Below are 23,152 nucleotides of genomic sequence, written 5' to 3' on the forward strand. Positions count from 1 at the left end.
TGGCTGTTCCCTGACACATATTTTTATTCTGTTATTCAGATCCCAGCCATGAGGGCACAGCAGAGGGTATGGAGAACATGGCAGATGCTGTCACTCATGCCCGATTTGTGGGCACAGATCATGCGAGCGATGAGGTTGTCTTGATGAAAATCCTACAGGTAAGTGGAGAGAAATGGTAATTACCATAATGGTCGCTGCCTGTTGTGGAACATATCCTGTTACATGGAGATGAAGAGGAGGGAGCAGTGTTTTGACTCTGTAGGAGCTTAGTGACAGACTTTATTTTTAAACAGATGGCTCATATACCTGTGGTAAAAGCTTTTCCAAATGAAAATAATTAAAAGCTTAAATTAAATGATTTTAAAATTAGAGGCTTGATAATGTGGTAGTGTTGATAATCCTACCTTGTGCATGGTCTGTGTTAGTGGGGAGTAAATTAAGCATATGGAGCTCTGAAACTTATTTTTGAGAAAAGATCTTTGTAGAGACAAACCTATGAACTGTATAGCTCTTTTGTCTGTGTACTTTTGAGCAGATACCTAGTTCCTCAATTTAAACATTGGGTAGCATGCAGCATATCAGGCCTCTTTTAGAAGTGGGTCAGGAGATCATTTTTGTCTCCTAATGGGCTTCTTGTGCACAGCATTCCATTTGAAATGAGTCCTGGAGAACCCTTAGGTTTTCTGCTCACGGCAGTCTTTCTTGAGGAAACCAACCTTCTCCTGGAAGTGCATGCAAGTGTCATTGCACTGTGGTACATATGGGTGCTGTTCTTTGCAGGTGTTGAGGACCTTGTTGCTCACTCCAGTGGGAGCCCACCTCACCAATGAATCCGTGTGTGAGATCATGCAGTCCTGTTTCCGCATATGCTTCGAAATGAGACTCAGCGGTAGGTTTCCTCATGCTTCTGCACCTAAGAAATGATCAGGTTTCCTCAGCATTAACTAGTTCTGTTGTAGAAGATGCATCCATGGAAAGCTGCTGAGCCTTATATTATTGTGTCTTTCTACAACTTCATGGAAAATTTGTAAGGCGCTCACCGTGCAACTTTGGGCTGCTCTTTTCCCCAGCTGTGTGGCGCCACCGTGTGATGCCGTGACCATTTGCAGCAATGCGGTGTTGGAGCTGGTTTTAATAAATTTGCCGTAATCTCTGTAAACAAGACTCGGAGGGGAGTCTGCTTGAAGAAGCCTCTTGATAATATCACACTGAGTAATGACACCTGTGTTATTTGTTTTTGTCTTCGCAGAGTTATTGAGAAAATCTGCAGAGCACACTCTGGTCGACATGGTGCAGCTGCTCTTCACAAGGTAAACCTGCTTGTGTTTGCCTCAGCATTGCCAAGATGGCCCTCTAAGGACAGAAGGATTCCACACTTCCACTTAAGGGCCCTCAGAAAAATCATCCAAAATGGTCATTATTTAGAGGTGGAAGGGGATGAAGGATTTGGCACTTTTCTCTTGGGTGACCCTGTCAGGCTGCAGGGAGACAGAGGTAGAGAAGGTTGCCTGGTTTGAGGTGTCCTTTGAGGAGAGATGGACAGCCAAGTAATGAAGAGCTTTAGGATAGAGAACCAGTTTGAGGACAGAGAATGCAAACTTCACTGAAAAAAAAGTGCTCTAAAAAATATAGCTCTCTTCAGAATAGAAATAGTATTGAATAGCCACATGTTGATTTCAAGATAAGAGCTTTGACCTCACATGTCAAAGAGAATTTTAAACTCTTGAAGTCATGTGTCCTGGATAAATGTTCTGCCCTTTTCAGCCCCCTTCAGGTCATTAAGATTACTTCTTTTGAACTCAGTGAAGTTATTTAGCTTCAAAACTGTTTCTCTAAATAGTGAAATAATCATAGACTTTCTCTGGGTATTGTAAAAAGGAAATGTGCAGATACAGAAATACTTCTAGGAGAAAAGGATTGTAGTAAAACTGGCAGCTTCTGAAAAGAGTCGTATCATGTTTTTTTTCCATTGTCACACTCGATTCCAGTGGGAGCTCAGGTTTTTTTCTCCTCTGGGCACCCTGCAGCATGCAGTGCACTGGGTGAATGTGGGACAGAGTCAGAATCAATCTCTTCAAAGAGGAGAGACCACATTACTTTTTCTCAAAATACATATATGAATTTTACTTGGTGCTTATTCATTACTTACTGTGTATCCTCTCCTCTATCCTTCTTGATAAGTCTTAGAGACACCACCACCATCTGTGCCTGTGGACAGGGATAGAGAAGCAAGGCAGAGGCGGCAACTGCAGGGGTGGTTTGGTCATCTTGCTTTCCAGAAAAAGAAACAGCCAAAGCCGTGCTCTTAAGGCTTTTTTTCCCCCTTAGCAAGTAAAGATAGAACTGTAGTAAAGGAACAGAAAGAAGAGCAGAGTGTGTGGAGTTGTAGAGCTGTATGAGTTGTCACTTGGTAGCACATTTGAGGGCAGTCTGCGTCATTCTGAGATGGGAACTGCTTATCTCAAAGCATTCAGCTTAAATTTATACCCACTGTGCGCCACAATTGTGTTTATATGATGCAGAACAGAAGACAACTACTGGGGTTTCTACAAACTCAAAGAAAACAATTTCCTTGACTAGTAATAACGTGTACACTGCAAGAGTCCTGCTGTGGATGACACTGGCTCAGCAGTTGTTTTCAGCAGCATCAGAGAAACTTGTTTTGAACGAATGTAATTAGTCCACTGCTGAAAACACCCTAAAGGAAAATAAACTGTACTTACATGACATGAAAATCAATATAGAAAAACTGCCATTAGTAGTAATAGCACGCAAAGCACCTCTCATACTTGTGTGGGTATTTTCACCCTCAGCAGATTTTGTCAGGAAAACAAACTAGGAGCATCTCTTTTTGTGGAGAATTTTGTTTTTCTAGTATCTGGAGTATCTGCTGGAAAGACCAGCCTGTTTCTTTCCCCTTCTTGTTAACTCAAGTAAGCTTATGTATTTTGGCTTGTTCTTTACATTTCAGGTTGCCTCAGTTTAAGGAAGAGCCTAAAAGCTACATGGGAACGAACATGAAGAAGGTAAGACTCAGCACTGTGTTGACTGTTCTGCTCATGTCTTGGGCTTGTGCTCCTCTCTATATTGTTTGTTTTCACACTTGTATTTCTTTGTTCCTGCAAGTCCCTAGTTCACTGAAAGAGCATGTTTAACCGCATAAATGGACATAGCTTCATTAATTCTGTGGGATTAAGCCCAGTAGCAAATCTTGTTAATGATATTGCTGCCTAAGTGAGACAATCTGGATTCTGGGAACAGCCATCAGCTGCTCTGGGCTAGAAAACCCCAGCAAATTATGGGACCTGATGGTGACATTGTCTAGTTATTTGCTGTCTTCTGCTCTCTCTCCAGCTTCTTTCTCTTCATTCTTCATTCACTGCAGGTCTAATGCTGAGCTCTCAGGATATATTTGTCCAGTTCCTTGTGTGTAGAAAGGAACTTTTGGAGGCTGGTGAAACAGCACGAAAGCATTATGAAATTGGGCTATTGCAGAAAAAGCTTTGGTGGATTTCACTACATTGTGTAGTGAAAACCTTAGTTCACATGGTCAATGCCATCTATTAGCAGCCAAATCGAAGTAGACTCTTTTTTTATCTTCCTTTCCCTAAATGCACAATTTTCTGAGGTTATAATGCCACAATCTTACTCAATACAGTGAGGGTTTTAACAGCTGGATTCAGTATTTCAAATACCATGAATACCATGACCTTATATGATTATTAATGTAATAATTTCTTAGATGGAGGGAGGTCCTCTTGAGGAACCTCCATATCTACTTCTGTATTCTTTATCCTCCATATGAAGAATGTCAATAAATGTAAAGGATTCTACTATTGAAAGCAACAGGATGAGAAGAAGATTGCTAGAGAAGAAATAACTGTCTGAACTTAATGCTGAATATACTTTTTATAACTTCCACTCCGTTTTTATTTTAATGAGTTGAGAAAAGGGGCAACATAGGTAAATGTACATTTTAGAGCCAGTATAGCAGTGTTTTGAGAGATTGAATGCTTGGCTGTAGGAATCTGAAACTAGCCTGGGGCTTTAATTCTTGTATGTACCTAATGACTGCTTGTTTTCCCTTGCTGTGGGAGAACAGTCACAGGATTTGTGATGATGATAGGCTGGCCTAAGGAAAGCTAAAAGAGATCAGGCTAATGTACTGCAGGTATTAGACTTTGTCATGGTCTGTGCACAGGTGAAAAGTGAAGGTGACTGAATTTAGGAAGGCTACGCTACCCTTACCGAGTGATGGCTGCTCCCAGCTCGGTTAAGTGATGCTCCGTTGTGTTCTGTGCAGTTCCTTGTACTGTCTCTTCGCTGTGCATGCCAGGAGTCTGCCCTGCAGCCTTGCACTCTGCCAGGTTATTCTTCTCTTTGGGTTTATTTTGCTTTGTTTAAACCATGCATTTGCCTATCTTTCACAGATTTCTCCATGTCTCCTCAACAAACTGGAGCTAAGTAGTGGGGAACAGGCCAAAGCTCTGAACCAATTAGAGAGGGTATTGCTCTTTAAGAACCTGAAGGTCTCTCTCTCCCTTCTCCCTTCTTACCTTATTCCCTTCTTCCTTCTCTTGTAAACACCACTTGAGAGATAGTTACGTTGTGTGCAGCAAATCTTCCTCCACTCATTTGACACAGCATGGCTTTTGGGGACAGTGCATGCCATGGTTGCTTTGCAGTGTTGTGGCTGCAGCTGGGGCAGGCTTGGGAGGGAGAGACCCTTGTTTTACTGAAGCATTCAGTGTCTTGGTGAGTGCCACCTACGATACCCTCACGGCATCCTCTGAAGGAGTGGGAGGGCATGGATGAGATTTGACAGTGAAAAAACAAAGAAAAGAAACATAAAAAAGTGTAGATTGGCCACTGAAGTCTCAAGTGTTGCGTATCCTAGCTGTTCATCTCGGTTATAGATGTAGCAAATATACCTGAGGAGTCTGTTGACCAAGCATGCCTTAAAAATTTTTATTCAAGGTGAATCTCTGAGCTTTGTTACTTGGTACAGAGCCACAGAGTTCAATGCTCTCTAAAGCTTTTTTGAAAGAAACTGCTATACATTTTAAACATTTTGGGCCACGTTTCTGCTGAAATTAACTTTGTTTCCCAGCACAGTATTTGTTAATGGGGTATGAGTGGGGCTGAACTGATTTACAAAATGTGTTAATCCCTGCTAATTCCCCCAAAAAATACTTCTAAAGAATTACTGTAGCCTGCAGATTATTGGGTTTGGACCAGTTATAGAAACCCTGAAAAACTAACTTAGATGGGACCCTTCTCAGTTTTCCATGTTGGTTCATAAGGTTAAGGTAGCTTTAGTTCTTGTCTGCCATTAGTATTATTTGGTCCAAACAGAGTTGAACAGAATATTTAGAAATGCCGTTCTTTGTCCTGTGTCTAGGACAAAATAGTTATCCAAACAGCATAGTTTGAAAAGACAGTGGCTGAAGACTTCCAGATTTATGCAGAGTTACACAGAAGAAAATGCTACGAAATGTTTCCCTTTGCAATAGAACATTGGGTTCTGCAGTGGGTCACGAGGAACCTAAATCTGAGTTTTCAGAGATTTTTGGGGGTGGACTGTGTTCATAGTTGCCTAAGATGCATAAATGCATTTCACCAAATAACCTTCATTAGTTGTTGCAGTACAGGTATGTATGTAAGTGAGATGACTGGACTGCATCGGTGTCTCCAGGACTTGGATCGTGGACTGCGTTCTCTCTGCATGCTTTTGTGTCTTGAACGCTACTTGGTGTGCTGACCAGTTCCATGCTGCATCTAGAATGAGCTCATGTTTTAGTATAATCACTTTAATTACTAATCATTGGCCCCTGCCCTTTTCTCTTGAGGCTTACAGTATCTTATGGAAAAACAAACGAGTACAGGTAAGGTGACTTGTAGAAAAATGAGATTCACAGACCCTTTAAAAAGAATCTTCTAGTATTACATTTTTCTTCACCTTCCTAGACCTTAGCCAGGGTTTTATTGTTAAAACCTCATCTATCAAAGGAAGCATTTGGAATCTTCTAATTTTTTTCTTCTGAAATTTTGTGTACATTTCTTTATCCAAAGGTAACTCATATAAATGTAATTGAATTTGTATTGTGTTCCCAGATGAAAGAACAGTAGCTCTGAGCTCCCTCTATACTCTGATTTTTAAAGAATATTTTTTAAATACTAACTTCAGGTAGTTTTTACTGTCAAAAGTACAAGCTTAATCTAATTTCAAGGACATTGATAATTAGAAAACTAATGCAACTATAATATCACTGAGCATTGGAGAGGGAAGGAGAGTTTTAGATTATGTTTAAGATTCAGGATATGTTAATGATCTATTAAATGCTATTTAGCTGCTGCATTTAGTCGAGAAGGCAACTTTGGGTTTAAGATCTCAGCCTGTTAACAATACAACCAAGCTTTCTAGCAAAATCAGGAAATGCCTTGAAATTTAAGGTAAAAACTGCTTTAAAAATAGTTCCTTTAGTCAAAGGCAAACCATAGAAGTGTTTTTTACATTTTTTGTACAAATGTTAAAAGCAAGGAGTCACGGGATTGTTACCTTTTAATTCAAAACAAAATCCAGGAAGAAAGATGTTACATTGCTGTCCTTTGATACATGCATTGTTTTAGAATTCCCAAACTCAGTGTTTATTTGTTAAATAGGATATAGCCTCTTGACAATGAAACATTTTGATTAAGCATTTCTGTTTGCTTTTTCAATATTTTTAAATCTATGCAATGGTTTGCTACAATGGAGCGAAAGAAGAAGCAAAACTGAAAAAAAAAAAAGGAGGGAGGGCAAAATTATATGGGAGGTAGTCCTAGGTAAATCTAATAAAAAGATACCTGTTTGTGTAGATTGTGGAGTACTGGATGGTGTGAGATGGAGAAGATCTATTGGGTAATCTCACCTTCCTCCTCCTCACAAAAAACCCCTAATCAACACCCCAAAAAACACTACAACAAGAAAAAAAAACCACCTAAAAAGCTCAAATAAATTTAGATTCTGGTCTAAATGCTTTATACTTTGATTAAATTCTTTAAAAAATCAAGTGAGTCATATTGTGTGCTGGAAAAAAAGCTTTCCCATCTATGTGAAGTTGTTGTGACTCAGTCTCTGAAAGATGGCACAGGTTAATCAAGATGATGACAGGTGGGCCTTTATCTTACGAATCTCAAGAGGAGGAATCTTGAGGGTTAAAACAAAGCACAGGACAATCACTAAGAGTGGATGTTGTGTCTGAGAAATAGTGCTTTTTTGAAAGGACTAGTGTTGAACTGAGATGGTATTTGGTGCTGTGTGAAAGAGGAGATTAGAAATATTAATTAAATTGTCAGCTTGAATCTTCTGATAGAATGGTCCAAAAGTTACGCGTTTCTCAAGAGCATGACTTGAGGGTAAAAAGGAGTGGTGCCCTTATCAGTATCTTGCCTCCATTTTGCTGATTCAGTTTTGCATCCTGCTGCAAGTAACATTTAACCTGGCAAATAATGGCAACAGGTTTTAGTAGCTAGAAGCAAAGTCTTTTGTTTTGAAATTCTGTGAAACAGACTTAATTGGGTTTAACACGTAATGCTTCCGGGTTTTCTTCCTACTTGAAGTAGTTTGGTACAATGAACCATAAATCTTCAAATCTTATAAGTTCCTGAAAAGGGAGAAAAAAATCATATGGCTATTTCTAGAATAGTTGATAGATAAAACTATCTGATCTAATTTGCAAGTTAAGGCTTTAGTGAATAAAACTTAATATCTAAGGCTCAGAGAGATTTTAGAAATCGGCAAGAATCAAAGATAACAGATATTTTATATAGCCCTATGAAGTAGTAAATAGGAAAGATAAGAGAGCTGACAATTTTTATATGACAGGATCGTGATCCATAAGCATTGTAAAACATTTTGAAATCTACCAAATTTTATTTTTAGCTATGTGCTTGTCACGAGTGTTTGTCAGAAGAAGTGATTTAGAAGAAGATTGTTGCTGCAAAATTTGGAAGAAATAACAAGCAGCAAAGTAATTCTGAATCTGTTAATTAACACGCTCAAGGAAACTGTAGCATAGCTAAAATGTGGGGATTAGTCATCAAACAAATACAGTTTGGTGCAAAGAAAAGTTACACAAAGGGTTTACTGCACTGGGACATAACATTTTCACAAGCTTTGTTTAAATGAGAAGAATTACAGGCCAAGGCCCCATAAAGCAAGTTAGAATTCTACCTGGAAAATGGAAAGTGAAGGAAAACCAGTAGTGGATCCTAGAAGGTTTATTGGCATTTAAGAGAAGTGGTAGCTGAAAGGAGGCAAGTTGCAGGAAAAGGAAGATACTAAGGAATATAACTGTCTTCTCTATAATTGAAATCTGATTCTAGGAATATAAGAAATAAGGAATATTATAGCCTAAAATAAAACTTAACTGTGATAAATTTACAAAGTAGAATACCAAATAGGGACTGGTACTGAAACTTGCTGAATAGTTTCCACTACATGCAAGGTGCCTAATCAGTGCTTAAACTTGCACCCAAACTGAAGAAGTCTGACAGCATCAGAAAAGCTGACTGCAGCTACCAAACACAGGAGTAGGTGCTATCCTGCACTTGGAGGAACTTACTTTATAAGGAACCTGTTTTCAGGCTTGCCGTTACCTTTAGCCATGTAAATAAATATCATACTGTTTTAGGAACTTCTGGAGCATCTGCAACCCTGAAATAACAGCACTCTGCAGCAAGTGCCACAGTCTACACTGCTCCTGCTGTGTCATTGTTTGTCCAATCAAAGATCTGTATGTGAACTAGAAGTAGGATCCTGGTCAAGAAGGATGCCAAGAGTTAGATTAGATTTAGATCTGAAGAAGAATAATGACAGAAGGCAGGTGAAAGCAGAATAAGGTTTGTTTCTAAATCACTAGGGTGGTATTTGCAATGTGACATGCACCAGCAGCCAGTGAAGTGTTAGAGAAATACTTGTTAGTAGTGAAGGATATCTGGAGGAAAGTGAATGTGGCATTGCTACAAAGATGAAGAGTGAATGAGGCAAGAGATCAGTGACAGAGCTGCAGACTGCAGCGTGGGGCTGGGCGCTTGGGCTTCGTTCTCAACTTGATGGTGAAATTTTAGTTGAGTGTCAAACCTAACTTAGATACGTTAATTGGTGCCCTTTGGAAGTCTGGAAGCTTTGGCAAAAGCAAAGAGATTTGTGATGTGCCTGTAGTTCCAAGAGAATTCTTTATCCTAATTCAAAGCTGGGAGATACTGATAGGGAAATGGAAGTGCTGTCATAATTGAACTGTTAAATATATATTATAGCAGAGTAACTACAGTAAATTGTCCCTTGATTCAGGCATGGACTGTTGGCTAATATGTGGGGAGTCAGGGGCTGGTTTGCATGATTTTGAGGTGTTGATTAATTTGTGTGATATACTTAAGTGCTATTGCCTGACTTTGAGGATTTTGAGATAGCCTTTGTGGGTTGGCTTGGGTAATCCATTATATTATGTGGTTTTGCAATACTGATATTCTTAATGATTATTGGTTTTCAGTTGAAAATGAGAGCTGGAGGAATGAGTGAATCATCAAAATGGAAAAAGCAGAAGAGATCACCAAGGCCTCCTCGACATGTAACTAAGGTCTCTCCTGCGACAGAACAGTCAGCAGGCAATGCTAGTAATAGCACAGGTAAGTTGAAATCTGTTTCAAGAGACAAGACAGCCTCAGTCCTAGAGTTTTTTTTGAATCTGTCTTTACTGCATTTCTCTTAACATGTTGTTTTGCATTAGTTTTTTTCTATTAGTTCTCAGTGACCGTAGCAATAAAGCATATCATAGCTTTTCAGGAGACAGCGTTTTCAGGAAATACATATTGCTGGAGGAAGGCATGGTCCTGTGGATAACTTGACAGCATTTATCTGCCTTCAGCATACCTCATGAGGGTAGTTTGTACAAAAGGGAATGGACACCTGCAGAGGTGGCTGAGGTTATGGACAGCCATGTGGTGAGAGGAGTTGGAAGTTGCACTGGATATGTGGAAGAGATTGAGAACAGGAATGCTGGCAACAGGAGACCTAAGGACAACTAGCAACAGGACAGTGTTAAGCCGCTCCAGGCAAGTTTAGGCTGGATATGAGGAACAATTTCTTCACAGAAAGGGTGATTAAACATTGGAATGGACTGCCCAGGCAGGTAGTGGAGTCACCGTCCCTGGAGGTGTTTATGGAAAAACTGGATGTGGCACTTAGTGCCATGGTCTAGTTGACATGGTTTTGTTCAGTCAGACTTGATGATCTCTGAGTTCTTTTCCAGCCTAATCGATTCTGTGATTCTGTAAGGGAAATGGAGCTGAGGAGGTTTCCTTTAGTAGGAGATTGCTAACTTAAGTGGCATGTTCCTTCCTGTGTTCCTGAAGTGTTTACCAAAGGGTGTGAGTGTGGTGCTAAAGAGGGAAGAGCAAAGTGTGACTGCAGAAGATATATAGGTAGAACTAAGAGATGTGCAGAATCTTAGGTGTCAAAGATGAGAGAATGAACATACCTCTCACAACAGATGTGAAGAGTGAAAGTGCACACACACAGTCCCTGTAATTTGAATAAAGGCTACACTCATTAAGGGACAGGGAAATAGAGGTTGTGCTTATGACTGTTATGGGAAGAATAGAGACCTTGATGTGGTAAGGAGGCTTGAAGAGTTATATAGGGAAAAAACAGAGGGAACAGCAAAAGTACCCGAAAGGGGATTGTGTGCAGAAAACTAATGGGTATATGCCTGAATCCTTATTCACGTGCTTTGATTCAGCCTGCAGAAGTGTTACCGTATGTGACTAGTGCTGTGAGCTTAAGGATGTAATGTTGGGGGCTTCCATATCTTATTGTTGTGTAGGAATAGACTAAATAGTTATAACTTTGTAAACTCTGCTCTGGATAAATGAGTCCCTCCGGCTGCGAAGTACTCTGTCTCTTATGCACTCTACAGTTTGATGGTCAGACATAAACATTACCAGTGAAAGAAAGCAGACAGGAAAATAGAAACAATAGCTATGTAAAAGACGTAGTTCTGACACTTCATCACAGGAAACTATGTAGTGTGAAAGATCCAAAGTATGTTTTACACTACTGCATGATTAGTGAAAACTAAGGAAATAATAAATATGATCAAATTGCCTATAAGTCAGAACATCCATGCAGATGAGAACTTATCTCTACATACATCATCATTGTATTTAAATTTTCAAATAGGTATTAAAATCTGTCAAAGAGCATTTTAACTCCTATAACATTTCAGAGGGTAAGTTGAGTTGTTTTACAAAACGTGTCATTAACTCTAACCTTGTAGTGTTAGGTAATACATTAATGGTGCTTTTTAAGCCGGAATCCTGGCTTAGCAGGTGAAGAAGAAAAGATTGCAAAACTGGTCATACATTTCTTAAAAATCAAGTAACAATCTGCTACTTATTCAAGACATTTCCAAAAATCAAGTCAGTGATAAAACACCATTGTGCAAAACTATACACATTTCATGCTTAAATTCATAACTCTGGTTTGTGCCTTTATTACTATGCTCTGCACTATATCTTCTCTTTTTTAAATATTTGTGGTTTAAATATTTTTTTAAGTTCTCCTCAGAACAGTGAGAGCTCCAAATATGTGAGTTTCTTCAAAAGGAAAACTTAGATTCTTGGAGCACTGTCTCATATTTAGAAATAGTAAAAATTTTTCACTGCTCCATTTCAGACCCATTTGAATGCTATTGCAATTTCCTTTGTTTAGGGAGAATTAAAGAAATAGCTTGTGCCATAGATTTAAGTTAAAACTCTCACTTTGAAGGAAAGTACTGGAGTAGTTTTGGATTCCTTCTTAGTTATGTAAATCCTCTGCACCCTTTAGCTAACTATGTGATTTTCCTTATTTGCTGAGTGTTAAAGTCCAACTATTGTGTTTTAATTTGGAGAACTGCTAGTATCTCACCTGTTCATCTGTTTAATTCATTAATACCGAGCAAAAGAGATCTTAGTTTATCTGTGTCATATACATTAGTGCATAACTGAGACCTTTTGTAGTGGGAAGTAGTATGAAAGTAATTCTTTGTTGCTGTATTTAATATATAAATTTGTGGTTGACGGAAAGAGTAATAGTGATCTTTTTGCTTCTGTTTCTCATCAGGAAGTGGAGTTGCTTTCATAGATGCTCCTTCTCCCAGCTCCTCTGGAAGCTCAGAAAACGTTTCATCTGCAGTCAGCCCCGTTACAGACAGTGGTTTGGAGTTGTCCTCACAGACAACTTCCAAGGAAGACCTGACAGACTTGGATCAAGTCGCTTCTTTGGGACTTAATGCAGGAATGCCTTCAAATGAGGCCAAAGTCACTGAAAATCAAAATCAGCCCGAACTCCAGGTATGTGGTTATAACTTCTCAAGAAAAGTTTCAACTCCCAGCATAATCACTTTCCCCCCCAACACTAATACTGTTGAGAAGATGGATTAGAGCTGCGGATACTTTGAATGGTAAAAATGCTAGGATGGCATAAACAGAAGTACTGTACTGAAATTAAAACAAAAGAGCCAAATTCTAACCTCAGGGGCAGTAAGAACTGATAGGTTATAGGAGTATTTTTAAAGTCAAGTCCTTAGTCTCACAAGCTAGAGTTATGTAAAACCTATAAGAGCTAGATGTAAGTGAAAGGGTAGAGAGGGTTGCAGATTATCTAGAGGCTTTCTTTTCTCTTAAATTTTGTTTGTCTGATCCTCTTCCGTTAGTGACCTATGTTGTTGTAATAGTTCCAAATTAACTGTAAACATATAAACGTTTTTTTTTTAACTTGTCTAGTGCTTGTTAACTCTTGTTTCTTTCTCAAATGACTGTTCTCAATGAAGAATGAAAGTCTGAGGGAGGAGAAGATCCAATCAGCTTCTGTCGAGTCTATCCCTGAGGTCCTAGAGGAGTGCACATCTGTAGCAGAACATTCTGACTCTGCCTCAGTTCATGACATGGACTATGTAAATCCCCGGGGAGTACGTTTTACTCAGTCTTCCCAGAAAGAAGGTAAGAGGTGGGCAGTGCTGCTAAAGTCCTGTCTCCTTTCCACTGTTCTGTTTCACTTTATACTAAGAGGGTGATAAGCTCCTATTCCTTAGCAGGTCTGTAACAATTCAATTTTTAACACTTGCCAGGCACCTGCAAAAAGCAAACCCAAAGTTAAGACTGCTAATCTCTGCTTTTCCTTTAGGAGCAGCTCTGGTCCCATATGGGTTACCATGTATTAGAGAACTGTTCCGCTTTCTTATCTCCCTCACCAACCCTCACGACCGCCACAACTCTGAGGTGATGATCCACATGGGGCTGCAGCTGCTAACTGTTGCCCTGGAGTCAGCACCCATTGCAAACTGCCAGTCCCTCTTGGGACTTGTGAAGGAGGAGTTGTGCCGGCATCTGTTTCAAGTGAGTCTGGCTCATGCAAGCTTGGCATATGGCACTGGGCAGTCAGATACTAATTTGCATCAAATAGTTTATTGGAATTTAGCATTAAGAGGTTTGGTGGGTCTCAGTCTTCAAACAAGCCCTCTGCTGCACTGCAATGAGAGTTCTGAATTGCACTGAATAGTGCTGCTGCAAAGCCAGAGAGATTGTCATGTACTATTTTCTGCAGACCAGGGCCAGGAAGGATGAAGGTGATTTGAACGAACTGTTACTGTGGGATAACACAGTGTTTTGATATAATTGGTTTTGAGGTAATTATGGATGCAAGTTACCAGTTTAATTGTAGGTCAAACTTTTGTAGTACCAGGTTGTTAACTGCACAGGGGCCATCTCGGAGGCAGGTTCTCTCCCATGTTCCTTTACCACTGACAGGCTCTGTGGACTTGGCAAAAGAACAAAGTTGTAGTAGGAGAAGTATTACCACATGCAGAAGAGAATTAAGCATGTTCATCCTCACTAGCAAAAAGTGAGACCAGGAGATTGAACAAGGGATTGTTTTTTGAAATACTATTGCTATGGGAGGCAATGTGTGGATTTCTGGTCGATTGCAGGTGATACCTGCAGTGCCACAGTACTGCTACTTATAGCACGTGATGACTTGCCTTTGTAATTTTGAAAGGGTTTTTTGTTTCTTGTTCAGCTGCTGAGTGTTGAAAGACTCAATCTGTACGCAGCTTCCCTCAGGGTGTGCTTTCTTCTCTTTGAGAGCATGAGAGAGCATCTGAAATTCCAGCTGGAGGTGAGTTTTTTGAATATCATTGGGTGCCCAGTAATAGTTTATTGGCCTTCAGTTGAATGCATGTAGCTAGGCAATAAGATACTGTCTAAGTGTCAGCTGACCTTTGTATAAATGATTCAGTGTATTATGGATAGGCTGTATAGGCCATTTCTTGTTGGATAATCCAGTGTCTTTGAGACTGGTGTACTATGCTGCCTGCCTTCATACTGGTTTTTTTAGAACAGGAAATCCAGGTGCACCAAATGGTAGAACTATTTGAAACCTTTTTACAACCTCCTTCGGAATGAGCCATCGTTAAAGGTGGAATGTTATGTGGGAAGATGAAGCTTAAATCTCTTTCAGTAGTCCTCAAAGCTATTCACTGCCCTGCTTTCTTTTTTCTTTCCTTAAACTGGGCTGCCCTGTGTTTTTGCCAGATGTATATCAAGAAGCTGATGGAAATAATCACTGTGGAAAACCCAAAGATGCCCTATGAAATGAAGGAGATGGCTTTGGAAGCCATCGTTCAGCTGTGGAGGATTCCCAGCTTCGTGACCGAGCTGTATATTAACTATGACTGTGACTACTACTGCGCCAACCTCTTCGAGGAGCTCACCAAGCTGCTCTCCAAGGTGCTGAACCGTGGCTGGGGAAGGGAGGGGCAGCCACAGGGCAAGGGTGAGCACAGATGCAGGACTTAAGAATGGGAGTGGTCAAAAGATCCAGGGTGAGTAGGCTGTAGGGATGAACAAGGCCATTTAACATTTGGAGGCAGAAGAGAAAAGAATAGCCATGGTGCTTTAATAATGTCAGAGCAAATAAACTATTAACTACGTGCTAGAAAGCTTAGGGTGAAAAGCTTAGGGTGTTCTGCTCTATTCTTTGGGCTTTGCCAAGCTGTGGGGGGAAACTTTCTTTCCCTGTTATGGTGAGAGAGGCACAAAAGTTGACTAATACTGACATGTTATTTCCCAGAATGCCTTCCCAGTTTCTGGACAGCTGTATACTGTTCATCTGCTGTCTCTGGAAGCATTGCTGACAGTGATAGATAGCACTGAAGCACATTGCCAGGCCAAAGTGCTGAGTAACATTCATCAACAAGAGAAGGAAGTTGTCAAACCCAGCCCAGAAACCATCAACAGTACTAAAGAAACAAGCAATAGTAAGACCCCTTTTTCTGATATTTTAATATTAAGCTTAGTCCTGTGCTAAACTTGGAGATCTCATTTTGGTTGCTGACATAGTAAACTGCTTAAATACATGTTTTCAGTCTTCCTGTTGCATGTTTTATAACTACACGAGGTATATATATATACCTTGCTATTTGTAAAATTTACAGATATTAAAATACACTGCTCATGTGAACTTTATATAAAGGCCAACAGAATGAGACTATGCCTTGGAATTCATGTAGGCAAAATTCTAAGGATACTGCAAAGTCACAGTTACTGGCAGGAACTCCTTTGAATAAGCACATATTCAGTTTCAAGTGATCAATTCCTTATTTCTCTGTTGCTAGCTTTTTTTTCTTGGCTTATGGGTTTATTTCTCTGTGGGTTTTTCATTTGGGTTTGGAGATTTTTGTTATTTTTGTTTGTTTGCTTGTTCATTTGTTGTTTTTTTTTAACTTCTACAGGTATTGAGAGAGTATTCAGTGAGAGAAGATCTTCCAGTGCAGTCTCAGAGACAGCTGGGGCATGTCCTCCCACGAGTGGATGCCTTATGGCTGACCAGATGAAGGAGAGCTGCACAGAACTGGAAGGAGGAAGTGAGGCAGGTAATAGTCTCTGCAGTACCCTGACACAGTACCCTGACTGTGTATATGCTAAGAATGGTCCTGACATTTGCTGACCAGTTCTGCTATGCTGTAGACCACTGTAGCTGTTGTGTTCAAAATCAGAAGAAAGTATATGGTGAACGTTTGTTTCTTTTATGTGGACTGTATATGCCTACTAACTGGCATTTCTTATGGGAGGGGTTAGATCTGGTGGGTCACTCTGGGGCAAAAGTGTGTGAAATTCATACCAGTGCTTAGTGTTTTGAAGGCATTTAGGGGCTTTCCAGGGAATCGGTAGTGTAGGTAATCAAAATAGCCAGAAAATTAAATCCTGGGGATGTGTGAAATTGTCTGGGACAAGAAGCTGCTATGTAATTGTGTTGAAAAAATGTGGGTGGGAGGAATTTAGTAATTAAATAGGAGTGTGACTGCCATTTGCAGGACAGCACATTGCAGCAAAACTCCATAACTGAAAGCTGTTGTGGGACATCTCATGCCTGAGTGCTACTCTGGGGGTAGGTTTGACTGTAATGACACTTTGTCTTTCTAGCTGAGAAGAGTATCCCCAGGAAGCCTACTCGATTTTCTTGCATCCTTCCAAGCCCTCAGGAACTTATGCAGATTAAGAACAAAAAGAAGGTATGATTTGAAATGTACTACAAGTGGATCTTTGAATGTTCTCTTTATTTTCCCTCCCCTGTGGGCTTTGCATGACTGTTCATATCTCAGCAGTTTTGAGTTCTGGTCTCTGCTGATCAGAATTACAGAGTCAGTCACTGAAAATCCCACTGCACTGCAGAGACAGCAGTGATTATTACCTGTTATGGTTTAGTTGTGCTAAAGGTTGCAAGAGGTGTTGGGGAAATTTTGTGGCACAGTTTGTAAGCTAGGTCCATCTGATTTCTGGGTGGGAAAGTTTCTGGATCTAGTTTGTGTTATACGATGACAATCAGATACTTTCATCAAAAAGGACAGGTTCACTAGTCTTTATCAAAGCTGTAAATGGGGAGTGTACCAAGAGGCCTGTGGTAGAAATTAACTAGTCTGCTATTCTAATTTGCTTGTTCCTGTGTTTGCTTTGTCATAAGAAGGACCAAAAAGATTGTCATGATTGTGGCAAAGCCATTCATTGTTTTCAGATGTCCATTTCCTTGAACCTCATTAATCCAAGTTATAGTCTAAACTTTGTACAACTTTACCATTCCCTGAGTGGGTCCAGTCTAGGTCTAGTGTTGACAAAGGTGCTCCATACTAAATGGCTTTGTATTTATCTGCTGTGTTGTGTCAAACATCAGGTACTGTCCTGCTTCATCTAAAGTTCCTATGGGTTACATGGGATTGTTTGGGGGTTTCTGTTCTGGGTTTGTTGGGTCTTTTTCCATTCACATATGTTCTTTGTACAGACTTTGTTCTCTTTGCACAACATATACATGAGGAAGGTTATCTGTGATTGCTAAATTTCAATATGAAAATGACACATATTCTGGATGAAACATGACTGACCATAATAGTTGTGGGGTAAGGAACCAGATGATATAGTGGAAAAGAAATTAATGTCTTTGAAGGATTTATTGGTGGTAAAGAGAAAGGTTTTTTTACTTGTATCTGACTGAAGGACTTTTCGCTTCTCTCTCCAGCAAAGGTGGTTTTATTTCACGTTATTATAAAGAATTGGTGGTTGTATTTGTTTAAACTTACTTAAACAAAAATACTGAAGAAAATGCAACAGATCTCTTTCTACTGCCCAACCTATGCTTTGTGATCCACTCTGGCAGTCTCTGGATCTGTGTGTAATTTAAAGCGTTGGTTTCTGTCTAGGAAGTTTGCTGCAGTACTTAGGAAATTGTTTCTTTACCTACAACACGGTGCTGCAGTGGGATAATGGTAACTGCCTTGCTCAGCCACAACTGTGGGGGGAAATGATTGTCAGCACAGTGTTCAAATGAACCACGGAGTTTTGGCATTAATTAATTTCTAAGAAATTAATGTTGTTTTAGCTACGGTTTCATTTGTAATCCTTTGCTTTGCATTAAATCTTGCTTTCATAGCAGCTTTGCTGATGGACTCTGTGGAAGTCCACTGTTGAGAAGGGAGCTTGCATAGTGCTTCCACTGCCCTAAATGAAAACCTTTGGTAATACTCTGGCTTTACTGTGCTGGAAAAGTTAGAAGAAATCAAGAGTAGAGTGAAGCAAGATGTTCATAAATCTCTGAGTTTGCCTAGGGAAAATTGTTTTCTGACCTTAAATCTGCTAATGGTTTCATCCTGAGCATGGAAACAGGGCACACTAAACACTGAGCTTTAGTAATGCTGACGCCAACATGGCACCAGCACGTTCTACTTCCTTTAACCTCTAAAGTACTAAACACTACCACAGCTGAAAGGAGGAAAAAAGCTAAATAAAAGCAGAAAACAAATTATGCATCAAACAGAAAGTTTTCTTTGATTTTTCCAAAGGCAATGACCGGGAGCTCGGAAGCACAGGAATGACATGATTATAAATGCAGTGCAAACTGCCAGCAGTCTGGTCTCCTTTCAAGTGGTTTTAAAGAAGCCTATGGACTTAGCTAGTCCACAGAATACCCTAGGACTTGGATTACAGGATTTACAGCTAAACAGAAATGCTGCCAGTGTCATACAGTCCCTTCAGGCCTGTTAGACCATGGCAGCACATGATTATTCTTTTGTTATGTCCTCACTGGGTCCTTGTACACTCCATGCTATTTCAGGATCTGTGTTTCACTGCAATTCTGAGGATGTTCACACAGGCAGGGGAAGCAGAAAGCAGAGGGCTAGTGGCTTCTGTGGTACTGAGAAAGCCAGGGGAGCTAGTAATCATGATGGTCACGAATTTAGTTCACTAGGTCATTGCTAGCGGTTTGATCGTGATAGGAGCTAACAGGGAACTGACATTTATTCTGGTTCCTTAGTAAAGTTCATACCATTGTTTGTGCTTTTGGTTTTTCTGAACACCACCAAGAACATTCAGTTAACCCTTTCTTAGTCAGTTGTTTTATTACACTGTGACTGTGGTATAGCCTAGCTTCCTAGCAGGGCAGAGTAGTTGACTTCCCTTCAAAGTCAAAAACACCTGCTCTTCCCACCCTAGAGGTAACTTTGTCAGGCTGGAATACCAGATGTTCTTGGGACGGTTTCTCACTCGCAGAATGTTTTCTGGTTCTTAGTTTAAGCTTTTGCAGCACTTTGTCATTGCACCTGCTGAATAAGTGCCAAGGATTCTTGCTGTATGTCTCCTGGTGGCGAGGTAGAGTTACGAGAGCCTGGAGCCAAAGTGGGCAGGAGAGGGCAATAGAGCAGTGCTGCTTTGCAGCTGGGTAGGGTTGATCTTGCCACGTGTGCAGGGTTCATCAGAGACCTTCATCTGCTCTGTTTACATACTAGAGCAGGTGAGGCATTTGGAATAGCAGAGCTTATTGCTTGGGTAAACGTTAAAGCTTTTCAAAGATGGCAGCTCATGCTTGCTTTGTCCAGAATTATTTGATAGTGAATCCTTGTGATGAATGCAGGTTTTCTGTTCTTGGTTAGCCTTTTTCCTGGATTACACAGTACAGTGAATTTGATCATGCTGAAACTGATCTTTCTTCTATTTTGTTTTTGGTTCAAATGCTAAAAACAATCTAAAGTAAGAAATGCACTTCAAGCTGTAATTATCAGAATGTCTCCTTCAGCTCCTGATAACCGGAACAGAGCAGTTCAACCAAAAGCCAAAGAAAGGGATACAGTTTCTGCAGGAGAAAAACCTTCTTGCCACCCCCATTGACAACAATGAAGTGGCCAGGTGGCTACGGGAAAATCCTCGCCTTGACAAAAAAATGATTGGGGAATTTGTGAGTGACCGCAAGAACATAGACTTACTGGAAAGCTTTGTTGGGTGAGTATCTTTCTGTATCTCTTTAGTCAGGAAGGGGTGAAAGTTAAGAATAATTTAAAAGAAGCAATAGGACGATAGTTCCTGGAGGCATTGGATTTATATACTTGGTTCTGTGTACTGCCATGCCATAATTCTTGCATATGGTAACACCTTAGATACATATAATAGTATGATATTCAAACTCCTTTCATCAGGGCAGTCTCTGTGAAGACTGGACAGATAATTACATACATAATCATGATTAGGATTGTTGGATTGTTGACTCTTTTATTGTTTTTTGCCCATTCATGGTATATTTCTTTTCTTCTCTCCTCACTCTCTTCTGTTTACTCTCTGAACAAACAAGACTGTAATCAGTAAGTTTATCTTACCTTTCCCATCCTGTTTCAGCTTCTCATTGTATTTTATTCTTTTTGCAGGACTTTCAGCTTCCAAGGTTTAAGGCTGGATGAAGCTTTACGACTTTATCTAGAGGCCTTTAGATTACCAGGAGAGGCTCCTGTAATCCAGAGACTGTTAGAAGCCTTCACAGAACATTGGAGGGTGTGTACTTGGTGGGCAGAAAGCTCAAAACTGTATTCTTCTGTGACCATCTGCTTGCCATGATGGACATGTCAGATCAAACTGCCTATATAAGCTTACTGTGCCCTGCAAGCAGCAGCTATTTTGTAGGAGGTGGCAGTGGCAAATAGATTTCTGGGGTGCTTTTTGGAAGCTGGAGCCAGAGCCTGGGATTTTTGTTTGTCCCAGAGATGATTCAGTACTGTTAGGAAAATGGCTGTCTTGGTCACTGGTATCACTGCTCCTGTAGGACTAATCTGTGCATATATTTGCCTTTCAGAAATCAAACGGGTCCCCATTTGCTAATAGTGATGCCTGCTTTGCCCTGGCCTATGCAGTTATTATGCTGAACACTGACCAGCACAACCACAATGTCCGCAAGCAGAACGTCCCAATGACTCTGGAGGTGGGTGCTACCACTGTAGGCATCTGTCTTCTCTGGTTTTGGTAACAGTGTAGTGACTCTTTTTATCTTAATGGCATTCTCTTTTTTTGCTTGGCATTCTTCACTCAGGTACACAGTAAGCTGGAGTGCAGCACCAAAGTTGAGTATAGTTTGAGTGGGGAGTTGTGGACAAGGGGCAACCTGAAGAAATATGAGCTTAGCGGACAACTTACTGTGTTTATCAATAGGCTTTTGTTTGTGTGAGCAAACTGTATACTAAGACATAGTAAGATTGTTGTGCTGCTGTGGGCTTCTAGAGAGTTCAAGTCTTGTGAGTGTCAATCCTGTCATTCTGATGCAGACCTGTCATTCTGATGTCCAGCATTAGCTAAGCATGTGTTATGTTGTGTCTCTATTCTTTCCTTGTGAGCATAGACAGGAGTTGCTGGACACTACTCCCTCTAAGAATAGCATTTAGTCTTTGAATTTTGAGGCTGCATGTTGAAGAATGTAGGAGAATCTCATTCTGGCCCCATGAAAAACAAGTGGAGTACTGATCCTAGCCAAAGAGTTTTAAATTGGAGATACTAGGAATTGACATTGGTGTAACTTTTTTCAGGAGTTTCGGAAGAACCTGAAAGGTGTGAATGGAGGCAAAGACTTTGAACAGGACATACTGGAAGACATGTATCATGCCATCAAGTAAGAATCAATCTGTCATTTCCTTGTATGCAGAGAGCATACAAACTAGAGTTGTTGGGTCTGTGGGATATCTGGAGAGTATGGAAAGCATCTCAACAGTCATGTGCCTGTTTGCCTCAGACCAAATTCCAGCTCCATGTGGGGCTGTAGTAACAAGCCTGTCACAGCAATTACACTTGGATTTGTATCTTTGGATTTTTTCCATGGTATTTTAATCCACAGAGCTTAAGATAAAGTTAGAAAATATGTTACTTCTATGAAAACGGAAAAGAACAGCTGAGCAAGACCAGCACATATGGAATGCTGTATCTAAGAAGACTCTGTTCTCCAGACCAGGCCTTTAGACTCTTTTAGAACTTTTTATGTGGTTTGAGAGATAGTATCTCATCCCCAGGACTGCACTGGTGCCCTGACATAATGTGTCCAGGTCTCAGTTTAATATATTCTGCTTTTGAGCTCTTCACATGAGGCTGCTATCTGCATCAGTCTCTTCTGCCACCCCTAAAGCTCTTGACACACTGACCAATATTTGAGGAGAATTCCTGGTGGTTGAGACCCTTTTGTGCACAGACTGGCTTTGGGCACTAAGCTTCAATAATAGATTAAAAATCTAGCCTATCAGTAAATCGAAGCCCAGCCAGTTTGAAGCTGAGCGGATTACATCTCTGAGGAGACAGGATGTGACTGACTCTGTTGATTTCTGTCTGCAGTAGCTTGTGCTGGAAGCAGGGCAGTGTGATTAGGCTGACTCTCCCTTTTGAGCCTTCTCTAGGAAGGTGGGATTGCTGCCTATACTGAATATCTAGAAGTTCTTCAAGAGATAGCTCTAGCTTTCAAATAAAACTCTAGTTTTGATTGGCTTCTCTTCCCTGAGGATGTCCTTAATGTTTTGAATAGTTACCTGAGAGTATCCTCATATTGTTCGGTTGCCTAGTGCCTCTGTCCCAGTCTATTCCCCTTTATCCCCCCTTCACCAGATACATGAGCTGTTTCAGTATGTTCTGTGACTAAAACAATTGGTATTTAATTTCAGAATTGCTCCATCTCAGACAGACTGCCACAGTGTCATAGTTGAGATTGAGGAACTTTGTTTTCTTTGTACTATTGGGGGGCGGGGAAATCAGACTGAAATCTGTATGAGGTAGTACATGATCTGTTCAGGATCTCAGCATTTCAGTTTTGAGCACAATTTCACGTCCTGAGACTTTCCAAGTAAACCCTTTCACTTGCTTCTGTTAATATTAATCAAATATGAGTTCTTAGAAAAAATAAGCTGTTGACTGCAAACTTACTTTCCTATATAATCTCAGTTTTAATAGCTCTTGTCAAAATATGCCAGCACCTGAAACTGAGAAGAGCTTATTACTTATGCATAAATCAAGAGCATTTTTTATAGTTGTCATTAGCACATGAAAATTGCTTCTTTGGCAGTAAAGGACATTATTTTTTGATTGCTGCAGAAAGGCTTTTACTTTCCAAATTGACTGCAATCTACTATTCTTAGTGGCTTTGAGACTCTTGTTCAATTAGTTGGTCATTTGCAGAGGATTTTCTCTTGTGCAATGTTACCTGAGTCTAGGGAGTATGTATTTAGGCTTGATATATTTTAACCTGTGATTGCAAGCAGTACTTGGCGTTAATCATAATTATTTTATTACT

General features: G+C 40.2%; 1 protein-coding gene across 11 annotated transcripts in view; it reads left to right on the top strand.

Annotated features, from left to right (window-relative positions):
- The window catches only part of GBF1 (golgi brefeldin A resistant guanine nucleotide exchange factor 1), a 106,257-nt gene that overhangs the window by 66,581 nt on the left and 16,524 nt on the right, over positions 1-23,152 (top strand). For 5 of the 11 annotated variants that reach the window (XM_064662686.1, XM_064662684.1, XM_064662685.1 and 2 more), the window contains 19 exons: positions 40-158; positions 781-889; positions 1,250-1,310; positions 2,972-3,026; positions 4,431-4,529; positions 5,850-5,885; positions 9,534-9,669; positions 12,146-12,375; positions 12,855-13,023; positions 13,208-13,419; positions 14,099-14,197; positions 14,614-14,808; positions 15,152-15,338; positions 15,813-15,953; positions 16,504-16,592; positions 19,643-19,845; positions 20,265-20,388; positions 20,687-20,812; positions 21,411-21,493. In XM_064662686.1, the coding sequence (XP_064518756.1) occupies positions 40-158; positions 781-889; positions 1,250-1,310; positions 2,972-3,026; positions 4,431-4,529; positions 5,850-5,885; positions 9,534-9,669; positions 12,146-12,375; positions 12,855-13,023; positions 13,208-13,419; positions 14,099-14,197; positions 14,614-14,808; positions 15,152-15,338; positions 15,813-15,953; positions 16,504-16,592; positions 19,643-19,845; positions 20,265-20,388; positions 20,687-20,812; positions 21,411-21,493 (2,473 nt within the window). The remainder of the gene's footprint in view (positions 1-39; positions 159-780; positions 890-1,249; positions 1,311-2,971; positions 3,027-4,430; positions 4,530-5,849; positions 5,886-9,533; positions 9,670-12,145; positions 12,376-12,854; positions 13,024-13,207; positions 13,420-14,098; positions 14,198-14,613; positions 14,809-15,151; positions 15,339-15,812; positions 15,954-16,503; positions 16,593-19,642; positions 19,846-20,264; positions 20,389-20,686; positions 20,813-21,410; positions 21,494-23,152) is intronic. The other 6 variants (XM_064662691.1, XM_064662694.1, XM_064662693.1 and 3 more) reach the window with 4 other exon arrangements.

The sequence above is a fragment of the Pseudopipra pipra genome, chromosome 8 (assembly GCF_036250125.1).
Source record: "Pseudopipra pipra isolate bDixPip1 chromosome 8, bDixPip1.hap1, whole genome shotgun sequence".
NCBI lineage: Eukaryota > Metazoa > Chordata > Aves > Passeriformes > Pipridae > Pseudopipra > Pseudopipra pipra.